Below are 13,706 nucleotides of genomic sequence, written 5' to 3' on the forward strand. Positions count from 1 at the left end.
TGCTGTGACATCCAGTGTGGCACTGGACCTGTTGCTTTCCCTTGCAGATGTCTTTTGGACTTACATTGACCCTTAACTACCCGGCCCTTTTTTTTTGTTTTTCATTTCCATTTTTCATTCCCCACCTTTAAAAATCTAGAGTTTTTTTAAATTTTAAAAAGAAAAGAGCTCTGTAATGGATTGTCTTCTGCGTAGCAAATTGCACTTCATAGTGATGGTATTGAATATTCCATGCCGTGTACTGGGAAGCAGGAAAATGCTGTCAAAATGGTGAAAAAACGCATTCACTGTGCGCCTCAAATGACACATCTTCTTTATTCTTTGGGTCGGTGAGATCACGAGGATACCAAATTTGTATATATTTTATAATGTTTTCATACATTTATAGAAATTAAAACCTCCTGCACAAAAAATTCTTTTTGATTTTGCCATCTTCTGGCGTTAATAACTTTTTCATACTTCTATGAACAGAGCTGTGGGTGGTGTCATTATTTTTACTTTCACTATTTTTCACACCCCCTAGGGTGCTTTAACCCTACAGTATGGCACTATATGGGGATATTCCATCTCCTTCATTAAAATGTGCAAATCGCACATTGTAATGAATGGGTTAAAACAAGACAGCCTCGGGTCTTTGGAAAACCCAAGGCTGTCATGGGGACAAATCGCGGCTGTGAAAGGGAGCGCCGATCGTCATCGAGATGGCGCCCATTCGGCGCCATCTTTTTGAATCCTCTGGGCAGCTTTGCCGGCGGCTATTGACAGATAACACCCGTGATCAGTGCAGTACTATTACGGCGCACGTCAGGAAGGGGTTAATATAGCCGCTGAAACACCACCTAAATAATAGGGGGGGGCAGTTTGGTGAGTCCTGTAGGCGGGGAGCAGCTGCAGCCTGTGTGTGCCTGTGTCTCTTCATGCATTCCTCTCCTCCACACCATTCCACTTCTCCCATGGCTGCTCAATGCACATGACAGGAAGTGGGGAGCGGTGAGGGAGCTGCATGAGTTTGGAGGAGAGAAGACTGACACAGGCTGAAGCTGCCCCCCACCTTCCTCTCCAGGACACACCACACGCTGCTGGCAGCCGGTCATATGAATTAAACTAGTATAAACTACTGAAATGATTCAGAATGCTGACAAAGACATTTTTAAAATTAGCATAGCACAGGCTATTGGATTCTGTCACCAGCTAAAAATGGTGACATGTTCTCTTTAATTTCTTTCTGTTGCCTTCATTTATATACAGGCATCTTGATGCAGTGCACCAGTTTTACTGTTGCAGACAACAATGACATTTCCTGCAGGTCATTGTTATATGTCATTGTATTAGGAGAATTTTAGTTTTTGTAGGTAACCAGTCTATGAATGATATTTTTAGAGAATATTTGTGACTTAATTTAAATTTCTAAACAAATAAACAGTATATTTTTCTGCTTTGTAAAAGTCACTTATCTTAAATGTACAGATCCTTATCGGAACCAATTGCTGTTGGACTCTCTGAAAGTCTTGCAGGGTCTGAACATTTATCAAATTGTGAAATTGTCTACACCTGATGTGGATTAAGGTTTGGCCAGTTAATTAAATTATAAGACTTTACAAAAAAGTAACACTATTGATTCTACTGGAAAGTTGCCCACACTTTTCAATGTGCCAACATTTTTGTCATTTTTCCACTGTGATCAATTCAATAACTAAAAAAGTAATGGCAAATTATAATTTGCAGAAAATGTCATGCTAAAGTTTTTTTGTCTCCCTGTAGAGGTTCTGTTTATTGCTTTACTCTTGGAAAATCAACCTGTAATTTATAGTTGGCCAAACTTTGTGAAAGCTGTATTCACCAGTAAAAAAATAAAGGAAAAAAATAAATATAGGTATGATTAGTATAGGAGGTATAATAATAAAGATGGGCACTTTACCAGTCTTATAACAAGACCCAGAGAGGGTCACGCATATATTACTTACTCTAGTAAAGTTTGTGTACAGGAACCACATGATCCATCGTCAGCAGGACGTCCTGTGACGACATTTGTCCTGCTGGCTTACATTAATGTCTGCACACCCATCTCCGTGATAACCACTCCCATAGCACTGGTTACAGAGGTGCGTATAGGACATCCACCAAATTTGGATTCCTACCGAACTGTGTCTCTTTGTGTCCCCTGGACTTGACCCAAAACTTCATTAGCAGTCTGTCCGTGTCTGGTAATTCCCAATGCTACCAACAGCGTCAACCCTCCCCAAACTGGGTATGCTACCAGCACTGACATAGATTTAAATGCCGTTGGCAAATAGTTAATACTCTCCAGCTCCAAGTGTGGGTGTTTCTGGTGGGGATTTTTAAAATTGGGGTCTGCTCATCACTTTTAATGGTGGAGGCTTGTAGACATTAGGAAATCACAGGAAGTCCTACTGTGTCACATGACCATCCCAGTGGCTTTACACAAACTTTACTAGGGTAAGTACTACACGGCTGCCCTTATTAGGGTCTTGTACTTGCTCTGGTAAAGTTTTGTGATAGTGACCAACCCCTTTAATAGCAACAAATGAACCCTTCTGTGTTATTTTATATTAGCAAATACTTTTTCATCTGTTTGTGATGTGTGAAGTTAAATTCACTACTTAAATGTGAACATTTTGAAGCGTTGATATATTCTTTTTATGGCTGTTCCATATGAGTTGTAGCCAGCTTTGCATATAAATAGGTTGTATGTGTTTCCAGAGGCTTTTTCTGTAAAGGTCCAATGTTTGGGACACCCGCAGTGTAACCAGCTGAGCATATTGGATCTGTTACTATGAAAATTATTTTTACCAATGGTCTCCCATACAAAAAGTGCTAGTGCTATTCCCTATTCATTTCAAACCTCTAAGGATATTCTCCCTTTATCTCATTTACAGCGCAGATCACTATAACTTAATTGTCTCCCATGACTGCCAATAAAGCTTTGCTATAAGGGATCAATACCGCTGACTTTTGGAACGGTTGCGTTTGACATGGCGGTTCTCCACTATCGTCATTAGTTGTAAATATATAATGCGGAGCCCTAGATTGAATTTATTACAAGTGTAGCTGAAATGGGTTAAATGGTTTTCCTCAAAGGGTTAGTGTTGTGTTAAAGGGGTTTTCTGGGCTAAAATAATTGATGACATCCTAAAGAATGGTCATTATTAATATCAGATGGGTGGAAGTCCAATACCTGACAGGTATCAACTGCTTTCAGCTGCTGATAAACAGAGAATTCGGAGGAAGCATACAGCTCCCTTCTTTGTGAAGTGGCCGAACTGAGTCACTGCAGCTTATCTCTCGTTCAGTTATTCTGATCGGCAGTAACCCGCTCTGACTGCTTATTATTGCTCAAAAGAGCTCTTCATGGGGGGTTTTCTACCATCACCAATCTTATATGAAGGACCTATTCTGTGTTCACATTATCAATACTTATAGCCCATTCCTTAGAGTAACTGTCATTTCAGAAAACAAAAAATTTATATTGTGTGAGGGTAAGTAAGTGAATATTTTACTAATATACTTTATCAATAAATTCTGCTTAGTTTGTAAAGAAACAGACTGCAATGTGACCATAAATAGCAGCTTTACTTTGGCTCTGTAGGCTACCAGATTAAAGACTGAAGTCTCTCTCCCTGCCTGTTTGTTTACATAGCTGTGAGTGTTAACCCTTTCTGCTCTACCTGGCTGAAGTATGCTATGATCATTATTTTTCAATATCAAGCTGTGAGGGAAGGGGTAAATCCTCACTGCCCAGAGCTGTGTAACTAAACACAGGGAGGTTAGATAAGTGGATAAGAAAGATGTTCACAACAAATATTAGATACCCATATTACAATCAATCTCTAATGACACATTCCAGATGACTTGTATATTGGAATGGGCATTGTACAATCCGCAACGAGCACCGTGTTTTTTGCGTCTGTGTACTGATTAAAAGGAATCAAAACGCAATTTAACCAGAAAGTGTGAAGGCAGACTCATAGGCTGAGCCCTCTCCATACACAGTGGACGTCTGCTGCATGATGGTTGAATTGTGTTTTCATTCAATTCAAACGGTACAGGGATGCAAAAATACATGGTGCGCGTTACTGATTGCACACTCCCCATTCCAAAACGCAATTCAACTGGAATGTGTGAACACAGCCTTAATGTACAGTAGTGCCTTTTTAGTCTTTTGGTTAACCTTCTCTGAGGCTCCCACAGCTTTTATAGCAGGATCTGTAAAGAACCACATGATAGCAGGCACCATCCCAAAAATTAATCAAGTGTGCTGTCAGGTTGTAACACTAAACTTACAAAAGGGGGAGAAAAAAAGCATAACTTAAAGAAAACCTACCACTTGAAGTGGCAGGTTTCAGATGGAAATACCGGGCACCAGCTCAGGGTGTGCTGGTGCCGAGCTGATTTTTGTTAGTGTTTTAAACCGCTGTATTGCGACCGTGCGCGCGGCTACATAGGAAGTGAAGGAGAGCCGCGCGCACGGTCGCGCGCATGGTAATCGCCGAGCGCGTACCAACCTGCGCCGGCTATAAAGTTTAAAAAGTGTTTTAAACCGCAATACAGCTCGGTATTTCCATCTGAAACCTGCCACTTCAAGTGGTAGGTTTCCTTTAAGTGATGCATGCCATGAGCAAACACAAGACGTGGAGTACAAATACTTTACTAAACATTGGAAACATATACTACAGAGGTTAAAAATAATAAGCTTAAGCTTAAAACAAGCAAATGACACAATGGATTAGGGGTCCTCATTGTTTACGACGATACACATTGGAAAGCATCGCCACCCTAGACCACCAATGTAGGTTTGTGTATAATTAAAAACTATGATCAAAAAGCATTGCCCTTATCCCTAAATGTTTCCTTTCCATGGCTGCAATGTTAAAAAACAAATCTGTTTATATGCAACTTATGTGATTTGAGTCTGATGAAGCCTTGCATATTCAGTGGTTACTGCATTGCCCTGCCTCCTTGTTCCTGATTGACAGGTCTTACTGCTACAGAACATGCTGCTGTGTGGAACATTGAAAGAGAGCTCTGTTACATCATTGGCTACTTCATGTCATGTGATGGGTGATGTCATCTGAGGTCAGAACAATAATACTTATGGGGCCACTCAATAGATGATCTGCCCAAATGGGAACTGGGGAGGTGCTCATAAGCCGTCTTTTGTAACTGAGACAAAAGTATAACATAAAAACACATATAGTTCAGAGAACCAAACCTCAGTATTCCCTCAACACCTTGTATAAAGCAGCAACAATAAATGCAGCAAAATATTTTTTTCCCAAAAGATTATACATTTTTTAAAGGAAATCTACCACCAAGATAAAGAATTGTAAACCAACCATACTGACATACTGGTGTATGTCCTCTCTGGTAGGTTCTGCTTTTCCTTTTAGCTTTTTAAGACCTTGTTTTTACAATAAAAAGGTTTGACAAATTATGCAAATGAGCCTTAAGGGCTAAGGGGCTTAGCCTTAGATATCAATGGAGCTTGGAGCCCCAAAGTCTCATCTGCATAATTTTAAAGCCTCTTTTTCTTAAAAAACAAAGGTATAAGAAGCTACAAGAAGAGCATATCCCTCTAGGGGGGGCGCACACCAGTAGGTCAGTGAGTTTGGTTCACAATCCTTCATCCTTGTGGTAAATTTCCTTTAAGGTTTTAACCATAACTAAAACTATGCAAATGTATACGTTTTGTATCCCATTGATTTATATAGACCCAAATTGGATTTTTTCCCTAATAGCTATTAAATACACAAGGAACAAAAATGTGTACAGCAGATCATAATCCCTCATACTACTATGCAACTGGAAAAATAAAAATGTTCAGAATTTTTGGAAAGTAAAGAGTAAAAACCAGAATGTCGAAAACAAACTATTGCTGCCGCCTTAAGGGGTTAGAAATGTATTCAGGGGATCTTTTTTCTTAAAACCACTGGATTTGTTTATTTGTAGTTCGTAAGTTATAATCTTGTCAGGAGAGAGCCGCACTCGCATAGTGGTCTCTGTGTGAACTGCCTGTAGCCAAACCCCTTCCTACCCAAGTAAGGCTAAAGCCGATATTGCATAGGAGATAGAGTAAAAAATCTTCCCCAATGCTTACCCAATGAATGTGAGGTTTCCGCCTCATGCGGTTCCTGCATAGAAGACTCTATGTGAGCTGTCATCTGGATGGATAAGAAGTGACTACTTAATTATATAGTCTCTGCTCATCTATTTCAGGGACCATCTAAACATATGAAGGTGGTTCATGTGGTTGTGTAAACCCTCGCTGAGAGCTGTAATTAAACCGTAGCTGTGATATGTTATAGGCAGAGCTCTCTTTTTAAGGTTTGCATCTAAATTGGATTTTGACCATTAAGTAGAAATTTGTAATAGTTGAAGCGCAGACCAAGCAAAACTGTTGAAGCGTGTTGAGAAGTAAATATGTCTGATTCTAGAGAAGGTCATTTACGCATTTATACTGCTTTGAAACCTTGCAAGTAGATATACAGGGAGATGTATAAGGTAAAAAAAAATCAGCATTTTCAGTAGCATTTTAAAACTTTTCTTGTTTGGATTTTTAATTTTCATTACAAGTGAGTGTGGTTGTAATGTGTTTAACCCATTTTGCCTATATATAGCATTATATTATGAATATATTCCTTGTAATGTTTCTCCTATACCTCCTTCATTTATGTTGTACTGTATTTGGTATTAAAAGGAACCTGTCAGTAGAATTTACATAAAACATCACTCTCAGTACCTGTTACTTTTTGGTATAATCTAGAAAAGTAACTTTGAAGTGATGCACAAATTAGTTGTATAAAGTCAAGCTCTCTAGTTTTTGATTTTAATGCATCAAAATAGAAGATTTATATTAATTTCCATAATCATTTGCTGTTACATTGAACTCTGTTGCAATAATACTTAAAGGGGTTGGCCACAATTTTACATCACTTGCCAATGTGCCTTTAAAGCCTTAAAGGGAACCTGTCACCAGGGACCTTATTTTCACTAAAGAAAGGTTGCAGAAACCCATCACACCTGCAGTGCAAATATGACTTTCTGCTTTCTCTAAGCATTTGCATTACAATATAATTGTGTGTTATAACTTACCTTCCACCCTGACAGAATCCTCTGTGTAGTCCTAGGGGTTGGGCTTTGGTCTGGATGCATTTCAAAAAACAACATATGACTCTCAGCCCCACCCTTTGTTCTCCTGTACAGCTCCCCCCTCCCCCTCTGATGTCAGCTCACCCTTCTGTGACCTCTGTGAACGAGTAGGAGGGAGGAGCTGTACAGGAGCATAAAGGTGGGGGCTGAGAGCTGAGGAGTCTGCAGCACTGACAAGTCACATGCTCTTTGATATACATCCAAACCAGAGACCAACCCCTAGGTCTACACAGAGGATTCTGTCCGGATTCAAGGTAAGTTATAACACACAATTATATTGTAATGCAAATGCTTAGAGAAAGCAGAAAGGCATATTTGCAATGCAGCTGTAATGGGCTTTTGCAACCTGTCTAAAATGAAAATGAGGTCCCTAGTTGACAGGTTCCCTTTAATAATAATAATCCCTAAATGTTCATCAAGTGTTACAGCATTCCTGATACTTACATTTGTGCTGTCTGTTAGTTTACATGTGTGAGCACCCATGAATAGGAGGGGCTGCAGCAGTAGAGATATGCTCAACCTTGCTGTGTCTGTCAGTGACACGGACTGTGAAAGAGAGAGCCATAAGGATGGGCGGGAGCAGTGAGCGAGAGGAAGCTGTGTATATACAGAGGGCAGCATGGTGAGAACAGGCTGAAGCTCTCAAAGGAGGCAGTGGTACAGGTACATATACATGTAGAGACTTGCCTAATGGAACAGATTTATTGAAAAGTGGCCAACCCCTTTAAAATCGATATGTGCTAAATGCTGATTTTGATCCAGCTTAGTAGACTATTCTTACTTTTTTCTTTCATGTGTTATATATGCAGGCCATCGTTTGAAGTGTCTTCGGCCTCCTCCTAACGACCTGCTACTACTAACAACACACACAAAGGTATGGTTAAACAGATCGCCACAGATAATACCTTACACTATCTGAAGCTTTGTCTGGTAACGCCCTTTAAGACCATTTTTACAATTTTCAGCTGCAATATGAAAGCTAGGTCATTAAAGAAAATGATGTATGTGAGGAACAACACTATATTTGGCCACAATGTGACTTGTATTAATTTTCTGCAGTTTTCCTCTTTGCAGTCTGTGTCTCCTAGTTTACTGTTTTCTCAAAGCTCCTGGGAGGCGTTATAACCTTTTTTCAGCAGAGATTTGAGAGCTAAAAGCAGAAGATAAGGGCGAATAATAAAGGCAAAAGTGGAGAAAGAAGAGCTTTGCTCTAGGAAGATATGTCAGAATGGTTCTTGCTGAATTGGGGAACCCTAATAGGATATGTATGGTGTTGCATTTAGCTCTGGAGCTCAAAATCGAATTTTAAAATTAGACTGATGTTAAGAGTTGACATAAAGTACCAAAAGAAAAAGCAAAAGAGGAAAAGAAACACAAGGCTACAAAATGAGCAATGGAAAAGTGATAATATTTACATATTACATATCAAAAGACTATATAAAAACTATATAAAAATAAAAGATAAATGCATCACAGGGCAAGATACATAATGCACGCCAGGTAATAGGTCCTGATAAAGTAAAGTATCAAAAGAGTAGTACAGATAATAAGTAATATAAAGTCACAAAAGCACATATAATATAGCAAGAGGTAATAGACCATAGACACTGGTATACGTATACATGCTTACAAAAAGCGATAAGGTGAGGAGTGTACCATAGCTACCAACAGATGTACGTCCAACCTGACAAGAGACATAACATGATAAGTGAACGCCAAAAAGAGGTGAAGTTAAGAGTTGTTCAAGTTATAACCAGTTGATCGGTGAGGGTTTGCCTGCCGGGACCCCCACTGATCTCGAGAATGAGATCCCCATCAATAAGGAGAATTGGGGGGCCTTACATTTAATGGGTGAAGTGAAAGGAAGAGCATGCGTCCCATTTCGTTCAATTGCATGGGACTGACGGAAATGACCATGCTTAGCACTCGACTATCTTTGGCTCTCCCGTTTATTGTATGTAGTAATGTAGAAGCAACACAACACACCAAAACAACACATGCTCGATCTGCCCTCCCTCCATCAATAAGTTAGAACAGGAAACCCTTACCATTAAGGTTATTCTGTGGATAGGGGATAAAGTTGGGACAACTCCTTTAAGTTCCCTGTGGTTTCCATCTCTAGTTGGAAACAATAACATTTATTTATAGAAATTGGAAACCCTCTTTAAATAATTTCTCTTTGTCGGGCAAACTGTTTAGGTAAAATAGCATTACTGTAACATGCAATGTATATTGGGTTGATTCTAACCAGAAAGCATTTTGTTACTGTTTTGCTTTTACCATACATATATTTTGCAAAACTTCCAACTTTTTAGATTTTCCTAGGTTACTGATTTGTCCAGAGTGACAGGTCTATGATTGGGTCATAACACACTGTTTATTGCAATGTGGATCATCTAGTTTAGTAAATAAATGCTAATCGCAGGTCAAGTAGTGTTGCTGTGAAGATGAGAGCATGTAAGTGCTTTCATTCCATAAACAGGTTTCTTTTCAGTTACGTTGAGGTCAGCAGTTTTCCCTGATTGTCACGGACCGTGGCTTTAATACCTCCATAAAACGACTTGACTGTCATGAGAGATCAGCTCGCTGGCTGCTTTCCATGGCTACTTGCAGGAATATGCCCAGGGTTTTGATGGCATGGCTGTGATACTCATTATACCATGTAGAAGGCTCCACTGCTTTGCACCTGTTTGTATGTGATATAAAGGAAAGTGCTCCTGCCATCCATGAAGGTGTGAAAAGAAACCGTATGAGGCGCTCAGCCGCTGTGCGAAGAGGGAAGCTGCCTGGCACAATTGCTGTTTTCCTCAGTTGTGGCAGAAATCCAACAGTGTTGCTGCTGAGCAGAGAGTAAGTCTCCTAAGATCTTTATTACCTCTCTTCACAGCTCTACCTAGCGTAATGAATTTATACAAGCAGGGAAAATGTGCTCCGAGGATCAGGCGCGTTGACCGCGATCTTAGACACAGCAGCTATACTCTTTATTTCCAAATCATATGTTACATGGGCAGGGTTTTTGTGGATGAATTTTTTTCTGTTGTGGGAGGAATTCTTATTTGGCAGAGATGTATACATTGTAGATCTAACACGGTGACAGCTTTCGCTAAACTGCAGGCTTGATTCTAAATGCATGGTTCAGATGTCACACTCCTACTATTCCATGGAGGATGCAGGGATGGGATATACTATGTTATTCTGCATCCCACAAAATAACTTTTTACTGTATCTACCCCCAGGTTTCATCTTTAATCTCACATAAAGAAGTGTACAGTATTAGTGTACAGCTTTCTTGGGTCGTTTTTTGTGTGAGGATGTAGCACAAACCTACATTGATGATTGCAGGTTGTGTTGATTTAGGTTAATTAAATAGTTACAAATCAATTTCTATAGGATATGACAAAATAGATTTTAGCCGAAATGGGATTTCACAGACTTGTTACAGTAACAAAATACATATCTTATATTTAAATACTGGTTGCTTCATGTGATTGGTGGGAAGTCCCTGACATTTTATTTTTTTGCATATATTTTCTATAGGATATCCTATAGTGCCATATTAGTGTTCCTTTTACATTTACTTCAGGATACGTGTGCATGTTATCCTGTTCTGATCCATTTATACAGCATTTCTATATAGAATCTTCTACAGATGGCCATAATTAGACCTTAAAACAAAGTTCAAAGTTATTGTTACTATGTCCAATGCAATTGATCTGTTTTCTTTGTAAAAGAAAAGTAGATGATTTGTCAAATGGTACAAAAATCTTTGATTATTAGCCTCAGGGTACTTGTGTTTATGAGTCTGTTGTATTCATGAGTATAGTGTTTAACCCTTCTTTTAAATTATAGGCACTGCAAATTGCAGATACAGGAATCTGCCGGCACTGAATGCCGTAAAATCCATTACAGGCAGTCCCCAGGTTACATTCAAGATGGGGTCTGTAGGTTTGTTCTTAAGTTGAAGTTGTATGTAAGTCGGAACTTTATATTTTATAATTGTGCCCCAGCCAGAATTTTTTTGGTCTCTGTGACAATTGGATTTTCAAAAAGGTTGGATTGTCATGAGAAACAGGATTAACAATAAAGCTTCGTTCCAGACACCTTTAATAACTGCTATAGCTGTTTATTGTAGCCTAGGGCTAAAGTACAGTAAATTGCTAATATCCAGTGGTCCATTTGTAACTAGAGGTTGTTTGTAACTTGGGTGTTCTTAAGTAGGGGACCACCTGTACTTCTAGATGAGAATGTGTTCATAATGGTGGCTCGATAAAGGAGGACACTGTATATGACAAAACGCACATCCACATGGATTTTTCATGGACCCCACTGGCACCACCATATAATTCGCTTTGTGGTTTCCTAAATCCCCTGTCACTGATAAATGGCTCAATTATAAACTAAGTTAGTCTGGTGGACTCCAATTTCTACTTCCTACCAGCCTGGAAACAGACACATAATGATGAGTTACCAGCATTTCTCTTTAATGAGAAAGACGAGGCTTGGTCTTCACAGAGGGTTTAGATCTAGCGTTGTTACCCTCCAGCCACATCCAGCCTAAATATATTCCAGCCACTGCTTACTAAACAGCTATGAAATTATTCATTAGGGAGTCTGTAAAAACTGAGTTAACCTTTAATTTTGTGTAATAGTAATTGTGTCCTAAAGTCCTTTATGGCTTTGGTTTTAAACTGATATTTTCAAAGCCATCTGCTTATATTAGGCCAATTTATTCCACCTCACCCTTCTGTCATAGTTCTTTGTCTTAATTAGGTGTTAATGAAACTTCATTGGGAAGATTAAATGTTCCTATTATGGCACATTTTAATGGTACAAGGCCACGCTTTGTACTTAACTATATACATTGCATCCATTTGCTTAAGTCATTACTAGTGGAAGAGTGGATGTGACCCTGAAACATCCAGAATCTGAATGTATTGATCTCAAAGTCTCACCGAGTATGTTGGTATGTTTAGAGTGAAATTAGTTTTTAGAAGTTATTATCCATGATGCTATTTATTATTTTTATAATCATATTTTTGGTCTTTCATTATAAGACGTCTTTAAAAAGATGCTAAAAAATTAGCATTTTATGGGTAATGTATTTGCTAAATCGACAAAGTAGAAGTAGCGACTGCTGTAATTATGGATAACAAATAGACAAAAGTATTTTTGTTGTTGAAACAAATTACATTTTTATATCCTGAAGAATGTGTATCTCCATCTTTGGTTATTTACATGCTCAAACACTGAATGGATGCCAAAACAATCTTCGAATGCATGTAACTGCAGTGACAGGGAAGACTTCAGGTTAACTAGTGCTTAAGGAGACGTGTATGCTTCCTATGAAAAATGTTTTATAGTCCTTTTGAAACTAAATATAAAGAGTCTTCACTGAAATGGCATCCTCTAGAAATGCAATTACACTATTTTATTTTCATCTTGAAAGAGCCATCAGCATTGAAGCCGCATCTTGCCGGTCACGTTTAGAGATGATATTCACCCCCTTAATAATTCCAAATTAGTGCTCGGATTCGTTTTGTGTTGCAACTTCATGCATAAATCTTATTCAACCTTATTGCACATTGTATTTTATGAGACTTTATGGAGGCATGCTGGGATTTTATGTGATCAGATACATACAGTACACGGGAAAGATATTGCAAATGTTAGTGGGTAAAGGATCTTGGATGACATCACCCTGGTCACATGACATGAAGTGCTGAATGGTAAGAAAAAGGCTTGTGGCATGGGGGGGAGATGCTTGACTCAGGACATGCCCCATCCTATTCCTGCTAGATCTGGCTGTATGCCAGGTAAGATAACAAAGTTGATTTTATGTGGATGTGAGGGAAACCATTTTAAGCTAAAGGAAGATTTGGTTAATAGGGCTTCCCTTTAAACTATATACAAAAAACTGCAGCTGTGAATAGCATATTAATGTTTCTAATAATAATAATTCTTTTAATAATTCTTTATTTTATATAGCGCACACAGATTACGCAGCGCTGCACAAAGCAGGTCAAATTGGTCCCTGTCCCCATGGGGCTCACAATCTAAACAACCTATCAGTATGTTTTGGAGTGTGGGAGGAAACCGGAGTACCCGGAGGAAACCCACCCAAACACGGAGAGAACATACAAACTCTTTGCAGATGTTGACCTGGGTGGATTCGAACCCAGGACCCCAGTGCTGCAAGGCAGAAGCGCTACTCACTCAGCCACCGTTTCTAGAATCTTAATGACCGCCATATTGAGTTTTTTACGGCGACCATTAAATTTACTACTTCTGACGTGCCACCTTTGTATGCCGGTGGGCCAGAGGAGGTTTGCAGGACCTAGTGTCCTGCAAGAACCGGTGCTAGGCTGTGTATATAAATATACTCTGAGGGTTCAAGGACATTAAGGAGAAAAATTGAGAATAAAAAGCTTCAAAAAGATTAAAATTGTCCCCTTACCACTGTAAGTACACAATAAGAAACAAGTAAAACAAATTATAAACCTGATTTAAAGCAAGCCTATCGCCAGGAATGTGATGTTTGG

The 13,706-nt window shown here is 39.1% G+C and overlaps 1 protein-coding gene across 4 annotated transcripts in view; it reads left to right on the forward strand.

Annotated features, from left to right (window-relative positions):
- IL1RAP (interleukin 1 receptor accessory protein) overlaps positions 1 to 13,706 on the forward strand; it is a 155,636-nt gene that overhangs the window by 16,518 nt on the left and 125,412 nt on the right. For 2 of the 4 annotated variants that reach the window (XM_072142579.1, XM_072142584.1), the window contains exon 1: positions 9,902 to 10,017. The exons of 1 other annotated variant lie outside the window; for it this stretch is intronic. In XM_072142579.1, coding sequence (XP_071998680.1) covers positions 9,917 to 10,017 — 101 coding nt within the window. In that variant the 5' untranslated portion in view covers positions 9,902 to 9,916. Of the gene's footprint in view, positions 1 to 7,976; positions 8,042 to 9,901; positions 10,018 to 13,706 lie in introns of those variants that run through there. One more of the 4 variants, XM_072142580.1, reaches the window with a different exon arrangement.

This window comes from Engystomops pustulosus, chromosome 3, assembly GCF_040894005.1.
Source record: "Engystomops pustulosus chromosome 3, aEngPut4.maternal, whole genome shotgun sequence".
In the NCBI taxonomy this organism is placed as follows: Eukaryota; Metazoa; Chordata; class Amphibia; order Anura; family Leptodactylidae; genus Engystomops; species Engystomops pustulosus.